This window comes from Piliocolobus tephrosceles, chromosome 17 (assembly GCF_002776525.5).
Source record: "Piliocolobus tephrosceles isolate RC106 chromosome 17, ASM277652v3, whole genome shotgun sequence".
Classification (NCBI taxonomy): domain Eukaryota; kingdom Metazoa; phylum Chordata; class Mammalia; order Primates; family Cercopithecidae; genus Piliocolobus; species Piliocolobus tephrosceles.
This window is the reverse complement of record NC_045450.1, coordinates 69,736,451-69,756,293: the sequence shown is the minus strand read 5'-3', so window position 1 is coordinate 69,756,293 and position 19,843 is coordinate 69,736,451. Positions and strand designations below refer to the sequence as shown.

The window sequence follows — 19,843 nt, the reverse complement described above, 5'->3', positions numbered from 1 at the left end:
GAGAAGAAAGGCTGAAAGCAGCTCTGGCTGCGCGCCTGCTGTTGGCAAACCCCGGGCGACAGCCTCCCAGCAGCCAGTTTCTCCCCAAATGCCACAGAAACATGTGGTGTAAACTCCACCATGGCTTTTCTGCTAGCCATAGCCAGTAATGGTGCTATTCCCACCCGGCAATAAGGACTTCCTCTGAGGGATGGTTCCACAGCACAGCCACAGCCCCTCGCAGTAACCCTTGGCCTTCCTGGGATTAAGGAATTTAGTTCCTCCTTAGAAAAGTGGCTCTTCCACAGAAACTCAGTGAGAAAATACAGACCACGGGAGCTGGGAAGCAACTGGGGCATCACCCAGGGCAAGGTTCCTGTGCTCTGTGGAGGCAGGAAAGCCCCAGAGGCCGTGCACCTGCTTGTGTGCTGGCTGAGGGGGTGTGGGCCAGGCATCTCCTGCTGTTGCCTGGGCAGACTCACCAGCCCTGGGCCGCTTCTCCTGGGGTTTGTTCTCGTCTTCCCTGAGGGAAAGAAGGCACCATGACAACAAATGCAACTCATACCACACTTTCTCAACTCAAACACGCTGTTCTATACTTCTCAGGTGGGACTGGGTACATTTAATATGCCTTGCTCTGAAAAGCCTTTTATGAAATCAAGGCTCTACTTGTCAACTGCCAGGGTTTCAGAATTCAGGAAATGTGGCATTGAGGTTTCTTTATGTCATTTTCTCTGAATCCAAAGCTTAATGGGGCAGAGGAGGCGGCCAAGGCACCTGGCTGCCGCCCAGCCATGGGTGGGGTGGGAAGAGGGGACCCCGGGGCTCCCTCTGGCTGCCGCATCCCTCCTCCCTGTGGAAGTCATAGCTTCTATGAGTCTGTTTCTGATGTGCCTGTCCCCAAAGTATTCCTCGAGTGTCTGTCAGAGCCCTGCTCTCCTGGGGACAGTGTTTTTCTCCTGTGACTCAAGACTGTGTTCCACAAGCACTCACTCTTGGTCCAGCCAGGGGATGGAGGGGACAGAGGAGACAGAGTGGAGGGGCTGTAGTTCTCTCTGCCATCTGATAATCCCTTGGGCTCCTCATCAGTCCCAGGGAGTGTGGCCCCCAGGGACATCCCTGCATGTCACTGGGGGGCTCGGCTTTGCAGACCATAGCAAGCTGTGGGGGCAGAGGCGGCTGGGCAGCGCAGTGCTCCTGACAGTCTCTGGGCCTCACCTGCACCCTCCCTGCTGTCCCCACTCGAGCTCCACACCAGCCTCTCCCCTGTCCCATGCAGGTGGGAGGGACCCCAAGGCCACACGTACTCGTTCCTCCTGGCCAGGGGCCCCTTCAGCTTGGTCTCCAGCCCCCCAAAGAAGCCCTTGACATTCTCAGTCCTGGCCGAGGTGTTCTTCAGCAGCCGCTCGGCAATGTCCTTCTTCTCGGCCAGCCAGCTGTTTGCGGATTTCAGGTAGGAGTCGATGCTGCCTGTGGGCTTCTCCCGGGACTCCGGGGGCAGCAGCTGCGGTTTTCCTTGGACGAGAGGGAACAAGACGAGGCCAGTGAGGCCGGGGTCTGCACCTGCTAACTGCAGAGGCCCAGAGGGAGCCCCGCAGGGGTCCCGTGCAGTGGGGATACAGGAGCCTCCCTCCTCAGCCCAGGACAGGGGTGGTGCAGGCTCAGCCGGCCCAGGATGAGGAAGTGGGGGCCCTGCTCCCCGGGAGCACTCTCAGCACCTGCTGTGCACAGAGAAGCCACTAGGAGCAGGGAGGGAGCAAAGAAGATGCAGGCTGGAGCCCGGCCCAGGTGGCAGGGTCTGCAGGGAGGCGAGGGCAGAGGCCCGACCACGCCAGCGCCAGGGAGGCAGAAGCCAGCTGGGCACCAGGCCCCTGAAATGGGAGTGCGGAGACAGCGGGGGGGGGTGGGTAGCCCTGGCACCCAAGCTCCCTTAGCCAATGGATGGACACGAGGCCCTGGTGCCCCTTCAGGATGAGGTACCCCCACGGGCCCCAGCGCCCACTATAAGTCAAAGGTTCTCTGCAGGCTCTGGCAGGGTGTCCTCACTAGCTGAAGCTGCTGTGGGTAGCCCTGTCTCAGGAAGCAGCGTCTATTCATTATGTGTCTATCCGTTCTTCAAAAAGGAGGAGCCAAAGGCTGTACTGGGGGGTTCCCACTCCACCCAAAGCAGCTGACGAGTGGCCTGGCGGGAAGGGCCTGCCCGCTGGTGTGGCTGGGACACCAGCCATGGCAGTTGGACCAACTGAATTGAGGGGTGCAGAGAGGACAGCTGTGGGAGGGGGAGCAGATACACACACCCCAAGAGTGAGCATGCAGGTACCGAGAGAGAACAGCACGGGAGGTCGGGGCCTAGCACCTCCCTGACCCAGCTCCAGTCCACGTGGAGGCTTCCAGCAACCTTCCACTTATGGTGGCCTGAATGAGTTCTGTTGCTGCAGCCCAAGGAGAGTCACACAGGAAGCCCTTGAACTCCAACGTACCAGAAAGTTCCAACGCAATGAGGCAGAAGAGATATCATAGCCTCAGCATCAAGAACAGTCCACACTCCTCTAAGCCATCTCCAGCCCATCCCTGGGAATTCTCTGCCACTTCAGATCCTAGACAGCTGCTCCCCACCACCCTCCAATAACCAGTTGTGTCTTGTTTTGGTAAAACATAAAACTGATTATCTTCACATCCAGCAGTTCCTGCCTCCACCATAAAATGTCCTGTCTAGCATGTTTCGCCTATCAGCTCGGGAGTTTCCTTTGCACCCTGGTCAGTCAACCTCCCACCCCATGATTCGGACCCTGTTTTCTCTGAAGTCTCACTCCTCCCTAACACCAGCGTCCTCTGTTCTCTGGAGGCCCCGTAGCTTTTGCTTTTAACGGTAAAGAAAGCTTCTGCTGATACATCATAGGCTGGCGAGCCTCAGGATCCCGTGGGTGAGCCCCATATCAGCCCACCCGTGTCTTACCGATGTGGTAGTAGGTGAAGCACATGGTCATGAGGTTCTTGGCAGGCCCAAAGTCATCCATCTGATGACACCTGAAACAAGAGGCAAGGTTCACAGCGAAAGATCGCTCCACTTGCTTCTCCCTGCAAGTCGGTCAGCCATCGCTGAGACACTTGACACGTGTCCCAGTTAGTATCTTCCCCCCTTGGAGACGCACAAAACAATCTCCCTGAGTTCCATTAGGAGAGCTACACACAGGCACGTGGCCTGGGACGACTGAATGGGAAGGAGTTTGTGGTCTGCCTGCCCAGCTTCCTTCACTGGAAGGGTAAAAGCCAGGGCCCGGGAAGCTCAACTCGACGCCCAGGAGCGGAGCCAGGCCTCAAGTCTCAGTGCACACCCGTGGCCCAGGCCGCCTGGCTCTCCAGCCCTTGCCTTCTCAGGAATTAGCAGTAAGTTGGAGGACCTTCCCTGCATCCGTGGCTCTCAGGCTCCTGCCCACAGCATCTGTGGTGGGGCATCAGGAGGTGGAGCCTCTGATCCAGCAGGTCTTGGTCTTGGGCGGGGCCGTTCCTTTGCATTGCAAGTTTCTTTGTCTTTCTATCCTGATCCCTTTTAGACTTTTCTTTTCTGTTTAGGTTTTAACTTTGGACAATTATTACTTTACGAGTCAAAAGAAATTATCTAGACAGTGGGATTAAGGGCCATTTTTATCTTTTCATATAAAAAAGTAACTAAACTAGTAATAAAACTATAAAAGACTAAAAGTAAAAACTAAAGATGTTTAACAAACTAAAGATTATAAAACTAAAAAATCCCATATTGTCTAAATATTAAAAGAGTTTTTGTTTCACTTTGTTTTTGCAATTATACAAACATATATATGCTCAGGGACCAAGTGATGGTGAGATTCTTTGTATTTTGGCAGGTTGGGACTTTAACCCCTCCCTCCCCAACTTACTTATGTAAGACAAAAAAACTCAAAGAAAAATGGAGAATTACTTTTAGCCTAGTGCAAATAAAAAAAAAAGAAAATGGAGAATCAGAATTATGCAAAATGGGGGTTCATGAAAATGCCTGGGACTGCATATGTTGGAAATTGAAGTATCTTAATTGCATGAGAGAATGTTTCATAAAAGGCAACCTAGAGGGCCTGTTTTAAACCACTACCCTCTTGGCTGAAGGTGAGGGCTCACTCCGCCTCTTCCAGTGAAGGTTTCTTAGCCCTCCCCTGGCCAGCTCTGAAGGCCAGACCTCAGAGGAGAAATGGATCTTGGACTTCGGGTATCCTGAGCAAGGGTAGGAAAAATAGGGATCCTCCTTTTGTTGGTCTTCTTCTTCCAGTATATGCCCAAGTTCAAAGAGAAAGACAGAAAGGGGAGAGACATGAAGAAGCAGGAGAACTGGGACTCGAGAGAGCAGGCTGGGTGTGGTGCTTCACGCCTGCAATCCTAGCAGTGTGGGAAGCTGAGGAAGCAGGACTGCTTGAGCCCAGGAGTTTGAGACCAGCCTGGGAAACATAGGAAGAGTTCATCTCTACTAAATATGTGTGTGTGTGTGTGTGTGTGTATGTGTATATATCTATATGGAATATGGCCAGGCGTGGTGGCTCACTCCTGTAATCCCAGTACTTTGGGGGGCTGAAACAGGTGAATCAATTGAGGTCCGGAGTTCAAGACCAGCCTAGCCGACATGGTGAAACCCTGTCTCTACTAAAAATACAAAAATTAGACGGACGTGATGGTGCATGCCTGTAGTCCCAGCTACTCAGGAGGCTGAGGCAGGAGAATTGCTTGAACCCGGGAAGCGGAGGTTGTGGTGAGCCGAGATCCCACTGCACTCCAGCCTGGGTGACAGAGTGAGACTCTGTTTCAAAAAAAATAAAATAAAATAAAAAATAAATTTAAAATGAGCCAGGTGTGGTGGCATGCACCTGTAGTCCTAGTTATTTGGGAGGCTGAGATGGGAGGATCCCTCAAACCCAGGAGATTGAGGCTGCAGTGAACTGTGATTGAGCCACTGTACTCCTGCCTGGGTGACAGAGCAACACCCTGTCTCAAAAAAACCCAAAAAACAAACAAAAAAAAGACTCAAGCAGCTATCTTTGGTTGGGAGACAAGGAAGTAAAGGAGGGAGATTTTTCAGGCCTGGAAGGACAAAACAAAGGCAGTGATGTGGGAAGGTGGCGATGGGATGAGCCAAGGACCAGGAGAGGACACAGGGCCCAAAGCAGGGGCTGCTTGGAGGCCTTCTGCAGGAGATGGGGATAGTGGGGTGCAGACATGCCCAGATCAGGGCTCCCAGCCCCAGAATCGAGGCTCCAGGTCGGTCAGGCCACTGCCCAGCCTCCCCAAGGCCAAGAAGCATCCCCTCCATTTCACACCTTGGAGGCATGAAGCTGGGCTGGTGACCCCAGAGTCATGCTCCTGAGAAGGGGGGGTCTGTGCCTCATGGGGTCTGGCTCCCGGATCTCACAAGTGAGCAGGGACAGAGATGGCATTGGCCCCAAATCTCCAGATGGTGGCCATGCCCTTTCCACCACCCCTCACTGCCTACCAAGGGCTTCTGTGATAAAAGGCCCCAGCGGTGCCTAATCAGTGTTCGCAGGAAAGGCTACAGTCTTCCCAGCATATCATTACGTGTTTATTTGCTCATGGGGTTGGCAGTTGAGTTTGAAGTACTTTACAACAGGAACTCGGGAAAGTGCCAGAACTCCCGAGGAGGGTAGGGCCACAGTACATCATCACCACCTGGCCCTGAGGACCCACACAGAGGATGCTCCTCACATCCAGCTGCAGTCCTCTCATCACTGCCAGCTGAGGACGGCCAGCTCTGCTCCCGTGAGATGGTGGTCACGACTGTGCCTTTTAGTTGATGCTGGGTGTAGCAGAGCAATTGCAACCTGATGACTAGTGTGGATATGACTCACAGCTGGTTATGACACGGCTGGGCGGGGAGGGAAGGAAGGAGGGAAGAGGAGCTTACCAGGACAAAGGCTTTGTGCAATGGCATTACTTACTCGAACAGCACCACTGCAAAAGACTGCACCAGGCGGTAGAAGGTTGCCTCTGAGACACACTTGGAGTTGCAGCGCTGTCCAGAAAGAGGCCAGACACGTCATTGAGGTTCAGGGCGACACACGCAGCACTCAGTGAAGCTGCAGGCTTTCCACTCGCAGTGTTTCCACATGCAGCTGGGATGAGGGCCCAGGATGGCTGCTGCCTCTGCACTATAGAACCCGCCCCTCCTGCCAGGACCCGGGCAGAGTGCAGCCACCTGCACCCAAACATCACTGGGCAGGGCACACGAAGGGGTTCCCTTCGGTGTCCTTCCCAGATTTTTAAAAGTAGGAACTTCATACACACCCACACACAGAAAAGTACCCCACAATGACAACACTGGCTGTTTCCAAACTGTGGACTCGTGGGTAATAAACTTCTCTTTGCTCATCTGCATTTTCTAACTTTTCCATGAAACATAAATTATTTGCACTAAAATACTTAAAAATGAGAAACTTAGGCCACTCAGAAAAAAAAAGAACCTACTGGATATTTACAAAATTTAATTATTTTCTAAACTTTGTTAATATATTTTTCTTCACATGACTGTTATGGTCTTGAATATTTTTTATTTTTTACAAAAAATCGAGTATTATGGGTTAATAAAAATATGCACGCACATAACTCATATGCTGGCCTTTAAAAAATGAGATTTTCCGGAATTTCATGAAGTTGAAAGCCCAGTTTCTTACTCTTTCCCTTGAAGTGCGACGTCCAAATGAGCTACTTCCTGTTTCTCACTATTCTTTTTTAACTTTTAGAGATGGGGGAAAGGGGGACCTCACTATGTTGCTCAGGCTGGTCTTGAACTCCTGGGCTCAAGCGATCCTCCCGCCTCGGCCTCCCAAAGTGCTGGGATTACAGGCGTGAGCCACTGTGCCCAGACTGTTTCTCACTATTTTTAACACTCCTTTTCAGAATATTCTGGGGTAAGTTTTACTTTTTTTTCTGTTGGGTCATTTCCCTTGACTCTTTTCTCCAGAGTGTCATTATAGCATAAAGTCAAATTTGTTATGCTTCACCAGATTCTTCCTTAAGAGTAAACGCCCACCCTTCCCATCACCTCTCCCTTACCTGGGCACTCACGTATCGAGCAAACCACTCCCGGCCTTTTCCATTTTCACTGCTGCAGTACTCTCCAAACTTAGCTTTCTCCTCCTGATCTAAGTCCTCCCTAAAAAAAAAAAAAAAAAAAAAAAAGCAGAGGGAAAAAAAACCCCTTTCCAATCCCCTGGAGCAATAGCGGAAGAGCAAGGAGAAGGAACTCACGAAGTATTGCTCCCTAGCCAAGCACAGACCCCAACTCCCATCACCTCGTCTCAGCCTCCAGGTGGTCCCATGAGGAAAGGGTGTTACTGTTATTTCAAAGGTGAGGAGCCTAGCTTGGAGAATCACACGCCGGCTTGAGAGTGGTGAACCAGAGTTCCATCCAGGCTTCCTGGTTCCAAAGCCCATGTCCTTCCCCTGCCCCTCCCGACCCCTGCCTGGGGAGGTCTGAGTCCGGATAAGGGCATGAACCCTAAGAGGTCTTGGCTCTCCAGCTCTCTGACTTCCCACTAGTTTTTGACGCTGAAGTCAGCATGGAACCAGCCCCTGAATTTAAGACTTCCTGAATTTGCTCTGTCTTAGTATACTGACGCCAAGGTTTGATGCCAGGAAGAAAACCATCTCCCACGTATCAGCGGGGCGCTCGCTCATCCCTCTGCACTTCCAGAGTGAGGCTGCTCACGGGCCAGGCCATCCCCAGCTGTGTGTGAGAGGTATGGAGACCAGGGGCCTCCACCTTGGTGTCATCACCACTAGGATGGATAACATGCTCACATAATTTCAGGCCACTTCTCATCACTCTTTGTAAGGGGCCAATACTCTTTCCCAAATTTAAAGACTCGAAAATGAAGCAGAAGGCTGAAGATCACTTGGCTTATGCAATCTTCATTTATGTTTTGTAGAAAACATCTTGGTCCTCATCTACTCTAAATACCAACATCAGATGAAATATGTGCATCTGCAGGCTTTTGCAGTAATTTCTGGAATACTTGTGAAGACGCATCTGACTCAGGTGTCCACATTCTGTATTGCTGACAGGCTACTGCAAATAGAGGCTGGCTTTCCTGGCAAATGAGCAAACTTCTGGGTGTTTTCCCCTTTTCATTAACTGGGGTGTGCTCAGAGAAAGCGCATCTGAGTGTTGGTCAAGCAAAACAAGTAGGAAGCTACATCTGCTCTCCTAAAATATACTCAAATCAAACATAAATGCATTTTTATTTATTTATTTATTTATTTTTTGAGACGGAGTCTCGCTCTGTCTTGCCCAGGCTGGAGTACAGTGGTGCAATCTCAGCTCACTGCAACCTCTGCCTCCTGGGTTCAAGTGATTTTCCTGCCTCAGCCTCCTAAGTAGCTGCGATTACAGGCACCCGCCACCAAGCCCAGCTAATTTTTGTGTTTTTGGTAGAGATGGGGTTTCGTCATGTTAGCTAGACTGGTCTCAAACTGCTGGCCTTAGGCGATGTGCCCACCTTATCTCCCAAAGTGCTGGGATTACAGGTGTGAGCCACCATGCCCAGCCCATAAATGCATTTTTAGATAGTTAGGTATTTGGATTATCATACAACGGTTCCCTTTTCTAACCACACAGAAAACCGAGGCTGGTCTCCATCAATTGAGAAGCACCCATCAAAAAGGCAGAAGTCAGCCCTTGAGAGTTTACACACGTGGGGCTCAAATCACGGTGGAAACAACGGGCTCTACAGAGTAAAAGGCAACATTTCTTTTTCTTTTCTTTTCTTTTTTTTTTTCACCCAGGCTGGAGTGCACTGGTACGATCACAGCTCACTGCAACCTAAGCCTCCCTAGTTCAAGTGATCCTCCCATCTCAGCCTCCTGAGTAGCTCGGACTATGGGCACATGCCACCATGCCTGGCTAATTTTTGTGTGTTTTTTTGTAGAGTTTCACTATGTTTCCTAGGCTGGTCTCAAACTCCTGGGCTCAAGCGATCCTCCTGCCTCAGCCTCCCAAAATGTTGGGAATACAGGTGTAAGCCACTGAGCCTGGCCACAAATCCTAATTGCGTTAATGAAACTGGAAAACTTTCCCTTAAGGCAGTGCCTCTCAGACGCTGATGTGCATGAACTGTCTACCGATCTTGTTAAAGGGCACATTCTCACTCAGTGGGGCCAGCCAGGGCTCAGGACTCTGCATTTCTCACAAGCTCCCAGGAGATGCCAATGCTGCCAGCCCGCACATGACAGAGCAGCAAGACCATCTGTATCTAGTGTGCTGCCGTGAATGGTGGAAGAGCCACAATCCACACGTGAACCCCATGGCTCTGGGGTGTGTGTGCATCCTCCTTCCCCTGGCTGAGATATTAACAGGCAGTGAACTGGGGTAGGGAAACATCAGGCCGATGCACAGATTCCCGCTTCTCAGTGGACGTCACAGCCCCAAACTCTTCCTTCCTGCTGCTCCAATTGTCAACACTCATTATTTTACCCTTAAGAACCACAAAAGAACAGCCACCCAGGGAAGGGCCCCATGCAAACAGCTGCTTCAGAATCAGCTGCTGGCCAGGGTCAGCACTTTGGAGGGTCGTGGCAGGAGGACTGCTTGAGGCCAGGAGTTTGAGGCTGTGGTGAGCTATGACTGCACCACTGCACTCAAGCCTGGGTGACAGAGCGAGACCTTGTCTCCAAAAAGAAAAAAATAGCTGGGCATGGCAGCGTGTACCTATAGTCCCAGCTACTCGGGAGGCTGTGGTGGGAAGATTGCTTGAGCCCAGCAAGTGGAGGCTGCAGTGAGCCGTGATTGTGTCACTGCACTCCAGCCTGGGCAACAGAGTAAGGCCCTGTCTCTAAAAAAAAGAATCTGCTTCTTATGACCACACCAGTATGGGTAACCACAGCTTTATTATCTTATCTTGCCCCTATATTTAATTTCAGTGAATAATGGCAACCTCTTAGCCAACTATAGCTGTGACAAGGAGCGCTAGGGAGTGGTGAGCCTACAAATGCTCAGATGGTCCCAGAAACAGAACAAGTGCCCCTTGTGTTTAGCAATGATGAGGTGAGACAGGTGTCGGCGGAGTGAGAGGAAACAGACAGCCCCCTCCAAAGCCTTGCTTAAGAATTGCATGGATAAAATGCGGGAACATGCATTGGAAAATAACAGAGCTCGGCCAGGCACGGTGGCTCACGTTTATAACCCCAGCACTTTGGGAGGCTGGGAGGGGTGGATCACATGAGACCAGGAGTTCGAGAGCAGCCTGGCCAACATGGTGAAACCCTGTCTCTATTAAAAACACAAAAATTAGCCGGGTGTGGTAGCAGGTGCCTGTAATCCCAGCTACTCGGGAGGCTGAGACAGGAGAATTACTTGAACCTGGGAGGCAGAGTGTGCATTAAGCTGAGATTGCACTACTGCACTCCAGCCTGGGTAACAGACCCAGACTCGGTCTCAAAAAAAAAAAAAAAAAAAGAAAGAAAGAAAGAAAACAAACAAAAAGAAAATAATGGAGCTCACGGGGATGACGGGGACCTGTGAGCTGGGTACTCTGGAGAGCGCCCCTCCAGGGGTTCTCTGCACGGTTGCCCTTCCAAATCACCTGGGAGCCACACATGCTTTGACGCTGGGCCTCACCCTAGAGAAATGATGTAATTGGTCTGGAGTGAAGTCCAGGCTCGGGTATTCTTTAAAAGGTCCCCACGTGGCTCTGCATGCAGGCTGGAGTGGAGGGAGGCCCCTGCAGTGGCCATCCCTGGCTGAGGAGGAAAGGGAAGCTCTGGCCCCAGGTGGCACCCTGGGGAGAGGCAGAGCCAAGAGCAGAAGGCGGGTCCCCTTGGGCCCTGTGGCCGTGCCAGGCTGTCTTGTCCGCACAGGCCCCTTACCCTCCAGAGAAGATCTTCTCCACGTAGCCACGCATGAAGTCCCTGAGTGCCAGGGTCTCTTCATCCTGGGTAGACTCGGTGCTCTGGCTGGAGGAGAAGGACTCGTTGGAGGAGGAGCGGCGGTCCTGGTCCCAGGACGGGTGTGAGGGTGACTCACCCATGTCATTCTCACTGTCCGCAGACTCAGTGGTCTCACTCTCTGACGCGCCATCCCCCAGGGAGCCATCCCCGTCCTGCAGTGCAGGGGGTGGTGCCTCCAGGGGAGAGGAGGTGGGTGCCTCAGGCCCAAAGTCGATTAGTGAGCCCACGGGGACCTCCGGGGCCTCCATGGCTCTGGGGAGCTGCTGGGGAGGCTGCCTGGAGGGGAGCCCAGCAGCCTGGCGTCCCAGGTGTGTTACTAGGAGCCCACCAAGCTCACAAGTTGCCGGTAACTGCTGGCCACCAAGAACGAGTCCTTCGCAGCAGCTCACCTGGGCCTACAGCATCTAGAATGGAAACAGACACAGACGTTAGCGCCATTCCTCACCAGAATCCAGACCTAGATCACACACTCCCCGTAAAGGGAAGAATCTCTGCTCTTCTGGAATCTGGGGTGCCTCTTCACCATCATCCTCCTACCGTCCACTTTACTGTTCAAAACCTGGTACACGGGAGGCCCTCGATAAATACTTGTTAAATGAATGAACAAATAAACACTGACATCAGGATTTCTCCAAGTTCTGCAAACAGACTGTCAGGGCACTGCCTCTGCCGGCCTCCTCCCCACTCCAGCCCCAAGACTGAGCCCATCACCAGGACAGAAAAGGTCCATCCTGGGCTGGAAACGGAGGGTCCCCAGGGACAATCCACCTGCCGCTCGCTGTCACTGGAACTGGTGGCTACGGAAGAACCTCCCTGCTGAGCAACAGACGCCTCACCTCCTGGGCTGCGGCCTCCTTCCTGGGCTCTGTTCTCATCCAGAGCGTTCCCAGGCTGTCAGCGGTCTATCCCCTCTCAGCATCCTTCTCAAACCCTATGATGGTTGCTAAGACAACATGTGCCATCCAGATGTGTCCCCTCTCCCGGCACAGCAGCCGCCCTGGAAAACGACACACCCCTGGGCTCCTCGGGCTGGGCAGCCCTCTCCCTACCCCATTCCCCTCCTTTTTCCTCCGCCAGTCCTACCCCGGAGTTCTGTGCACCCCTCGAGGCTCTGCCTTGGCCACGTCTTCTGAAAAGCTCTACTCTGCTCCTATTCAAAGTGAATGGATGACTCCTCTGTGGGCTCCAGCCACTTCTTCAGCCTAATTTATCATTCTGCTTGCTTTACTGACAGACACCAACATTTCCGTTTACCCGTAAAGCACACGCCCCTCCAGAGGGACCATGCCTGGCACCGCTGTAGCCATGCTGTGCCCAGCGAGGACTCCTGACTGCATACGTGTGTGTTGTGTGCTTGCTGAAGGAAAGAACAGACCCGATTGTGAACATGCTCACAGGGTCAGCGGTGTTGGCTACGCAGGTCACAGGGTGGCAGAGCTGGGATTCAAATCTTCGCTTCTAATCCAGGTCTCCTGGCTGCTGGTTCAAGAGGTCCCGGGGAACCTTCCTCACCAGTACAGAGGCAGACAGCGAAGCAGGAAGGAGACACCCTCTCGACAGTCAGCCCCTCAGAGCAGAGCACACCTCTAACCTCAGCCCTGTCCGTTAGGCCCCAAACATCTAGGACGATGCCTGCCAGTGAGGTGGCTGTGAAACTGCTGAACTGACTGCATCTTCAGAGGACAATTCAATAGCAGCACGGCCTTTTCTGCCTCTTAAGAGCTTAATGCTCACCTGTCGATGATGGATTCCTCCAAATTCTCCAGCCTGGGGTATTTTTAAATACCCTGAGTCAGAAAAGAGAAAAGGCTGGCTCCCGGTCACCCGCATGGTGATGGGCATGTTCAGGGAAGCCCCACAAGGCAAGCCTCAGTCCAGAAGACAGAAGCAAACCTCAGCTCAGAAGAACTTTCCACGCCAGGACGGCAACAAGGGCTCTGATGAGCTCGGAAGGCAGTGGCTTCGGCTCAGGGAGCTGGAGAGCAAGGAGTGGCTGGTTGGGGTCTCCCCTCACCAGCTGTGTCCTCGGTCAAGGCCCCTACTCTCCGCTGGGTCCCCCTGGCTGAGGCATCAAGATTGGATCAGAAACCCAAGGCCCTTCCACAAGCACATGCTCACTCGCCAAAGAACAGAAAACCACACCCATGGTAACATGCCTGGCATTAAAAATGAAAAACCACACACTAGGAAAATGTTTACAGTAAATAGAGTAGGAAAATTGAGCTAGTGGTATCTGTATTACAAATTCACACAACTCTAAAAAGTCTATATTCTAACAGCTACACAAACCACTCAAGTAGGCAAGGCACACAAGAGGAAATACAATTATAGGCCGGGCGTGGTGGCTCACACCTGTTATCCCAGCACTTTGGGAGGCTGAGGCAGGTGGATCACCTGAGGTCAGGAGCTCAAGACCAGCCTGAGCAACACGGTGAAACCCCATCTCCACTACAAATACAAAAACTAGCCAGGCATGGTGGGGCACGCCTGTAGTTCCAGCTACTAAGACAACTGCTTGAACCCAGGAGGCTATAGTGACCTGAGATGGTGCCACTGCACTCCAGCCTGGGTGACAGAGCACAACTCCATCTCAAAAAAAGAAAAAAGGAAATACAATTATTAAAGGCTTAGACAATTCTTCAACCCATACTAATAACCACAATATAAATATGCAAATTAAAGCCATAAGGTACCATCTTATACTACTAAATTAGTAAAAAATTTAAAACTATCTAAATACTGGTAAAGTTATGGTAAAATTAACATTCTCAAGCATTGCTGGAATAGGGATAAATAATACTTCAAAAGGCAATTTCTACCATTCTTATTTTTCTCTGTTCTGATTCAGGAATTCAAATGCTTGGAATTTATCCTAAGAAAATAATTCAAAACACTCAAAAACAGTTATGTAGAGAAAAATGCTCACTGCAACAGTATTTATAATCTTGATTAACTGGGAAGAGGGTAGAAAAAATACCTAAATACAGTAAAATGGGCCAGGCATGGTGGCTCACGCCTGTAATCCCAGCACTTTGGGAGACTGAGGCGGGTGGATCACCTGAGGTCAAGAGTTCGAGACCAGCCTGAGCAACATGGTGAAACCCCATCTCTACTAAAAATACAAAAATTAGCCAGGCATGGTAGTGCATGCTTGTAATCCTAGATACTCGGGAGGCTGAGGCAGGAGAATCGGTTGAACCTGGGAGGCAGAGGTTGCAGTGAGCTGAGATCACACCACTGCACTCCAGCCTGGGCAAAAAAGCGATTCTCCATCTCAAAACAATTAAAATAAGTAAATAAATAAATACAGTAAAATGGCAAATGCATGTTAAAAAGTTGATGCAGTAGTGATGAGTGTATGATACAATTCAAAAAACGTCCACTTTCTAGTAAACAGAATGTTCTGTAGTCAGCCCAGGTTTACTGAATGCTGCTGCTTGTCAACCCCTGTTCTGAGTGCTGAGAACACTGAAGTTAGAGAAATTTAATTTTACTCTAATTACAATCATGTATACATATGCAAAAGCAATGAGGAAGAATGTAGAAATGTATGGTGGTGCTGGCATCGGGGTGATTTCCTCTTTCATTTTGTTCATTATCCTAACATTGCATGGCAAACACTCACAGTTCAGTGGGAAAAAGGAAACAAGTCACTGTCTCTTGAAGCCATTCAAGCAGTAGCAGGGCCGTCTCTCTCGGCCCACACACAGGAGGTTCAAGATCAAGCTGGGGTCGGGTGCAGTGGCTCACGCCTGCAATCCCAACATTCTGGGAGGCCGAGACGGGTGGTTCACCTGAGGTCAGGAGTTCAAGACCAGCCTGGCCAACATGGCGAAACCCTGTCTCTACTAAAAATGCAAAAATCAGCCGGGTGTGGTGGCGGCGCCTGTAATCCCAGCTACTCAGGAGGCTGAGGCAGAATTGCTTGAAACCAGGAGATGGAGGCTGCAATGAACCGTGCCACTGCACTCCACAGTACAGACACAGCAAGACTCCATCTCAACTAAATCAATCAATCAATCAAACTGGATGATCGTGGCTATTTCTGATCCAGTCTCAGGTACTCTTGGGCCAATCAGACGCTCTCATGAGTCATCCTCTCCCAGAAGCCCTGAGTGCTGGGTGCCGCCTTCCTCAGTGGGCTCAGCACAGAGGCGACAACATCACAGGAGAGGCACAGAGTGACAGGAAGCAGACGGGTGGCAGGAGGGCTGCGGCGGGCACCACCCCTGTCCCTGGACCCCTCAGCTCAGGGATCTCAGCTGTCTGGGGCTCGCTAACGGAGCTAAGATGTCACAGCAGTGACTCTGTGGTCATGGCAGGGGAAGCAATCCCACCCTGCTCCTCCAGGAAGGAAAAGGCATTATGGGTCTCCGGGCAGGACAAGGTGACGGCCACTCCCACAGTGCAGGGTCACAATCTCGGGGGACTGCCTGGGCCAGCTGGCGAAAACACAGGAGGTGGTCCACAAGGAGCCACACTGTCCCTGCTCAGAGCCAGCCCAGTGCTGCCATTTGGGAACGCAGACCCAGGAGTATCAGATGTTCTACAGGTTTCTAAGGAATGCTGAAATCCTGTTACATGAAATCTGATTTCTCAACACTGGCAACTAATTTAAATTTATTTCAAAACACTTTGGTAGTTAAAAAACCCATCTGTGGATTGCACCCCAGCCCATCTGCTTTGTTCTACCTTCAAGGAGGTACTGAGGCCAGTGCCCAGACTTGGAGAAACAGCGTTTTTGGCCACAGGGGAATCTGTGTCACTGGAGATAGGAACATGCTGGCCTGAAGCACTGCAACCCCCACTGCGGTTACACTTTGCAATTAGCGTCATAGGCCCCACGATGGAGGCTTCCACCAATCAAAGTAGGCTAAAATTCTAAGTCAACCTCTACCTTCCAAAGCCCTTATGAGAGTTTTGCAAACATCCATTCATTCTGCACACATGTACTGAGCATCTACTATGCATTGGTTACTGTGCAAAGAGCTAGAAAGAAAGCCATGAGTGAGACCTTATGGAACGTGTGCGTGCGTGTGTGTGTGTGTGTTTACGTACGTACCACAGGGCAGGGAGAGGGGAAGAGACAGTTAATAGAATAAAAAACCAAACAAGAGCTTCTGCAGCACTAAGTGCTACAGAGATGATCTGAAGGTGACGGCCCTGAGAGGGCTAAGAAGTGGCTTCTTTGGATGGGGAGGTTGGGGAGGCAGATCTCTGAGCTGAGATGGAAAGAGGGACAACCAGCATTGAAAAGGCTTGAAGGTGACCCATGCAGAGGGAACATGAAGCATGCAGGCCCTAAGGTAACCGCTTTAGAAAGTTCAAGAACCGGGAAGGCTGATGAGGCCAGGGAGCCACTGCTCATGGGAAAAGAGGCCACAGTGGTCTGTATTCTGGAGGGGGTTTCCTAACCTCCTGCTGCAACCCCTTCCGCCCCACCTCCCCCACTGCTTCCTCCTACCCCGCAGCCTCCAGCTGTAGAAGGAACTCACGAGATTGCCCCGGTGTGGCTGCTGCGCCACTTCCCCACGGAGCTGTGCTCACACTGATTTCCCCAGCATCCCGGAACAACCAGAGCTGTGGCTTCTCCAGCAGGTTGGCTTTGGGCAATCAGACATGGGCTCCCTGTGGGGAGAATCTGGAACTTTCTGTAAGCCTGCCCCTTCCCATCAACCTCAAGACACTCCTCTCTTTTAGTGTTCCCAAGAACTCCCAAACGTGCTGCTCCCGTCACCCAGAGTGTGCCAAACCTCAGACAACACACAACACACATAGCATCACATGTATATACACCTGGATTGTCTCCCCTGTTAAAGCTGCAATAAGGTAAGGCGGGGAGAGGCCAGGAGGAGACTGGGCAAGGAACCCGAACACAGGTCAGCTGGAGAACCGGTGCTCCAGATCCCCATGTCATCCTCACCTCTTACAGCGACATCTCAGATGCTTGAGGAGGCATTTCTACATGTGGAACTGCTGGCCAAAGGGTGTGCGAATTATTAAGCCTTGTGATAGGAAACGCCGAATTACCTTGCCAAAAGTCTGTCTGCAGCATTATATACTTGGTGGGCTTTTACCTGTAAAAGGTACAGACCTTGTTAGAGATGATGACACAACATTCCCTCCCTCCCTCCTTTCTTTCTTTCTTCCTCTCTTTCTCTCTTTCACTTGCTCTCGCTCGCTCTCTCTCTTTCTTGATGGAGCTCTGCTCTCGTTGCCCAGGCTGGAGTGCACTGGAGCAATCTTGACTCACCACAACCTTTGCCACCCGGATTCATGTGATTCTCCTGCCTCAGCCTCCTGAGTAGCTGGGATTACAGACATGCACCACCCCACCAGGCTAATTTTGTATTTTTAGTAGAGACGGGGTTTCACCGTGTTGATCAGGCTGGTCTCGAACTCCTGACCTCAGGAATCCACCTGCTTCGGCCTCCCAAAGTGCTGGGATTATAGGCATGAGCCAATGCGCCTGGCCAAAACAGGCATTTCTTTAAATGACTCTCAAAAAATCTGAAGTCATACATGAAATTGATTTGGTACAGGTACTTGTCTGGCTGGATCTTGCTACTAGGTGAAGAGAAGAGCTCCCTGATACACGAGGCATGACAGTGAACGTGCCCACGACAGTGCCTCTCCTCCAATGCCAGTGAACGTGCCCACGACGGTGCCTCTCCTCCAATGCCAGATGCCTCAGTAGTGCTTTTGACAAGTGTCAGACCACAGACCATTCATGCTTGAATTCTCTGAAGAGGGCCTGAAGTGCCAAGGTTCTGATTTGATACCGAAAATAGCATCCATGTGCTGTAGTCACCAGGGAGGGAGAACTGTCATTCTGCTGTGAACATAAGAGCCTGGCTTTATTCCCTCAGACACAGACAGCAGCAGCATCTTAGCTATCTGAGGGGCTACTCCTGTGGGGAGCACTGCCCAGTGAAGATGAAAATGTTGGGGTCACCCATGAGGAGGGCAGTGGGGGCAGCTCCAGCCCACACCAAGCCGTGTGCAGACACACCAGGTCCCACACAGAATGACCTACTCACAGGGTACTGGCTTGAAAGAGGCAGCCTCAGCACCATAGGAAAGATAAAAAGAGAGAGAGGAAAAGAACAGAGGCAGCCTCTCCAATGGAAATCCTCTAAACCAGGCACTGGCATACGGGCTATGTTCTGGCTGACTGTCCCTCCTTGTGGCCCAGGACTGAAGATCGCAGGACAATACTCCTCCAACACAAGTTCCCTGGGAGTCAGGAGTCATGTGTGTTTTCTTCACTGCAGTATTCCCAGGACTGGAACAGGGCCAGGCCCATAAGAGATGCTCAGTCAATGTGTTTTGGTTAAAAACTCACAGTGCCAGCAAAGGTGAGCTCCACCCAAAGGGGCTGCATCTGAACTGCTCCTTCCTCCACACCTGCCTCAGTCCGCAAGGTCAGCTGCTGAGTCCAGCCACTGGCGTCCCAATCACATCACACACTTCCTCCCACTGCCCTGTACACCTGGTGATGGGGGAGAAGCAGTTTTTTGTTTTTTGTTTTTTTTTGAGACGGAGTCTTGCTCTGTCGCTCAGGCTGGAGTGCAGTGGCCAGATTTCGGCTCACTGCAAGCTCTGCCTCCCGGGTTTACGCCATTCTCCTGCCTCAGCCTCCCGAGTAGCTGGGACTACAGGCGCCTGCCACCTCGCCCGGCTAGTTTTTTTGTATTTTTTTTAATAGAGACGGGGTTTCACCGTGTTAGCCAGGATGGTCTCGATCTCCTGACCTCGTGATCTGCCCGTCTCAGCCCCCCAAAGTGCTGGGATTACAGGCTTGAGCCACTGCGCCTGGCTAGGAGGAGCAGTTTAAGGAAGACTGTCAGGAAAATGCCCTGCTGCCAATTTATTTTATAACTGAAAGGAGAAAAAACTGTAGGATCATTTACTGGTCTTTTGATCAATAAAATGCATCAGCCCGGACTCTATGCCACTCTTCTCGGCTGCATGAAAGTGTACACGGCACAATTCCTGACCGCAGTGGGTTTACAATATAACCCAGGAGGCAGAGAAAAACCCAGTCAACAGTTCCGCTGACTGGCAAACAAACACGCTTTCTGTGGAGGTGCTGTGTAGAGGGCGCTGTGCAAATAAGAGCAATTGACAGACTCAATCTTCAGATATTGTACACCCAGTAGGAAGAAAAAGACAAGTATCTCGGCTGGGTGCAGCGGCTCTTGCCTGTAATCCCAGCACTTTGGGAGGCTGAGGCAGGAGGATCACTTGAAGCCAGGAGTTCATGACCAGTGTGGGCAACAAAGACAGACCTTGACTCTATAAAATATTTAAAAAATAATTAGCCGAGCATGATGGCATGCACCTATAGTCTCAGCTGTCCGAGAGGCTGAGGCATGAGGATCCCTTGACCCCAGAAGTTCAAGGCTACAGTGAGCTATGATCACGCCACTGCACTCCAACCTGGGTGACAGACTGAGACCCCACCTCAAAAAAAAAAAAAAGACAAGCATCTAAATAATTGGGCAGTCAAGCAGAGGGGGCCAGCACCGTAACCAGTGAACAAAGGGCCCTCGGTGAGCGGGGCTCAGAGGAACGCAAGAGCACACACCAATGGCAAGGAGATTATCAGGGAAGACTTGGGGAACTGTGTCTTGGAAGGCTGGGTGGGTTTTAAGTGGAGCCGGGAAGAAAGGCTTTCCTAGAGAGGGACCCACACGGAGAAAGTCAGGCATTTCCCATGGGGTGGGCTGTGCAGCTGCCCTGGCTCCCTGTGGCTGATGTTCTGCAGAATGGAAAGAGCTGCCGCTGCAGTGCCGCATGACGGGAACTTACTGACTGACTTGTCCTGAACCCAACTTCCAGGGCGTTTGAAAGACTTCTCATGGCAGTGTGGAGAAGGGTCCTTGGAAAGTGTGCTTTTCTA

The 19,843-nt window shown here is 51.4% G+C and overlaps 1 protein-coding gene across 6 annotated transcripts in view; it reads right to left on the bottom strand.

The window, feature by feature from the left end:
• The window catches only part of KIAA0513 (KIAA0513 ortholog), a 60,629-nt gene that overhangs the window by 11,391 nt on the left and 29,395 nt on the right, over positions 1-19,843 (bottom strand). For 3 of the 6 annotated variants that reach the window (XM_026447258.1, XM_026447262.2, XM_026447263.2), the window contains exons 2-7: positions 10,858-11,342; positions 7,048-7,147; positions 5,934-6,007; positions 2,936-3,006; positions 1,287-1,494; positions 462-502 (exon numbers count right to left, since the gene is read on the bottom strand). In XM_026447258.1, coding sequence (XP_026303043.1) covers positions 462-502; positions 1,287-1,494; positions 2,936-3,006; positions 5,934-6,007; positions 7,048-7,147; positions 10,858-11,186 — 823 coding nt within the window. In that variant the 5' untranslated portion in view covers positions 11,187-11,342. Of the gene's footprint in view, positions 1-461; positions 503-1,286; positions 1,495-2,935; positions 3,007-5,933; positions 6,008-7,047; positions 7,148-10,857; positions 11,343-16,861; positions 17,016-19,843 lie in introns of all 6 variants that reach the window. The other 3 variants (XM_026447260.1, XM_026447259.2, XM_026447261.2) reach the window with 2 other exon arrangements.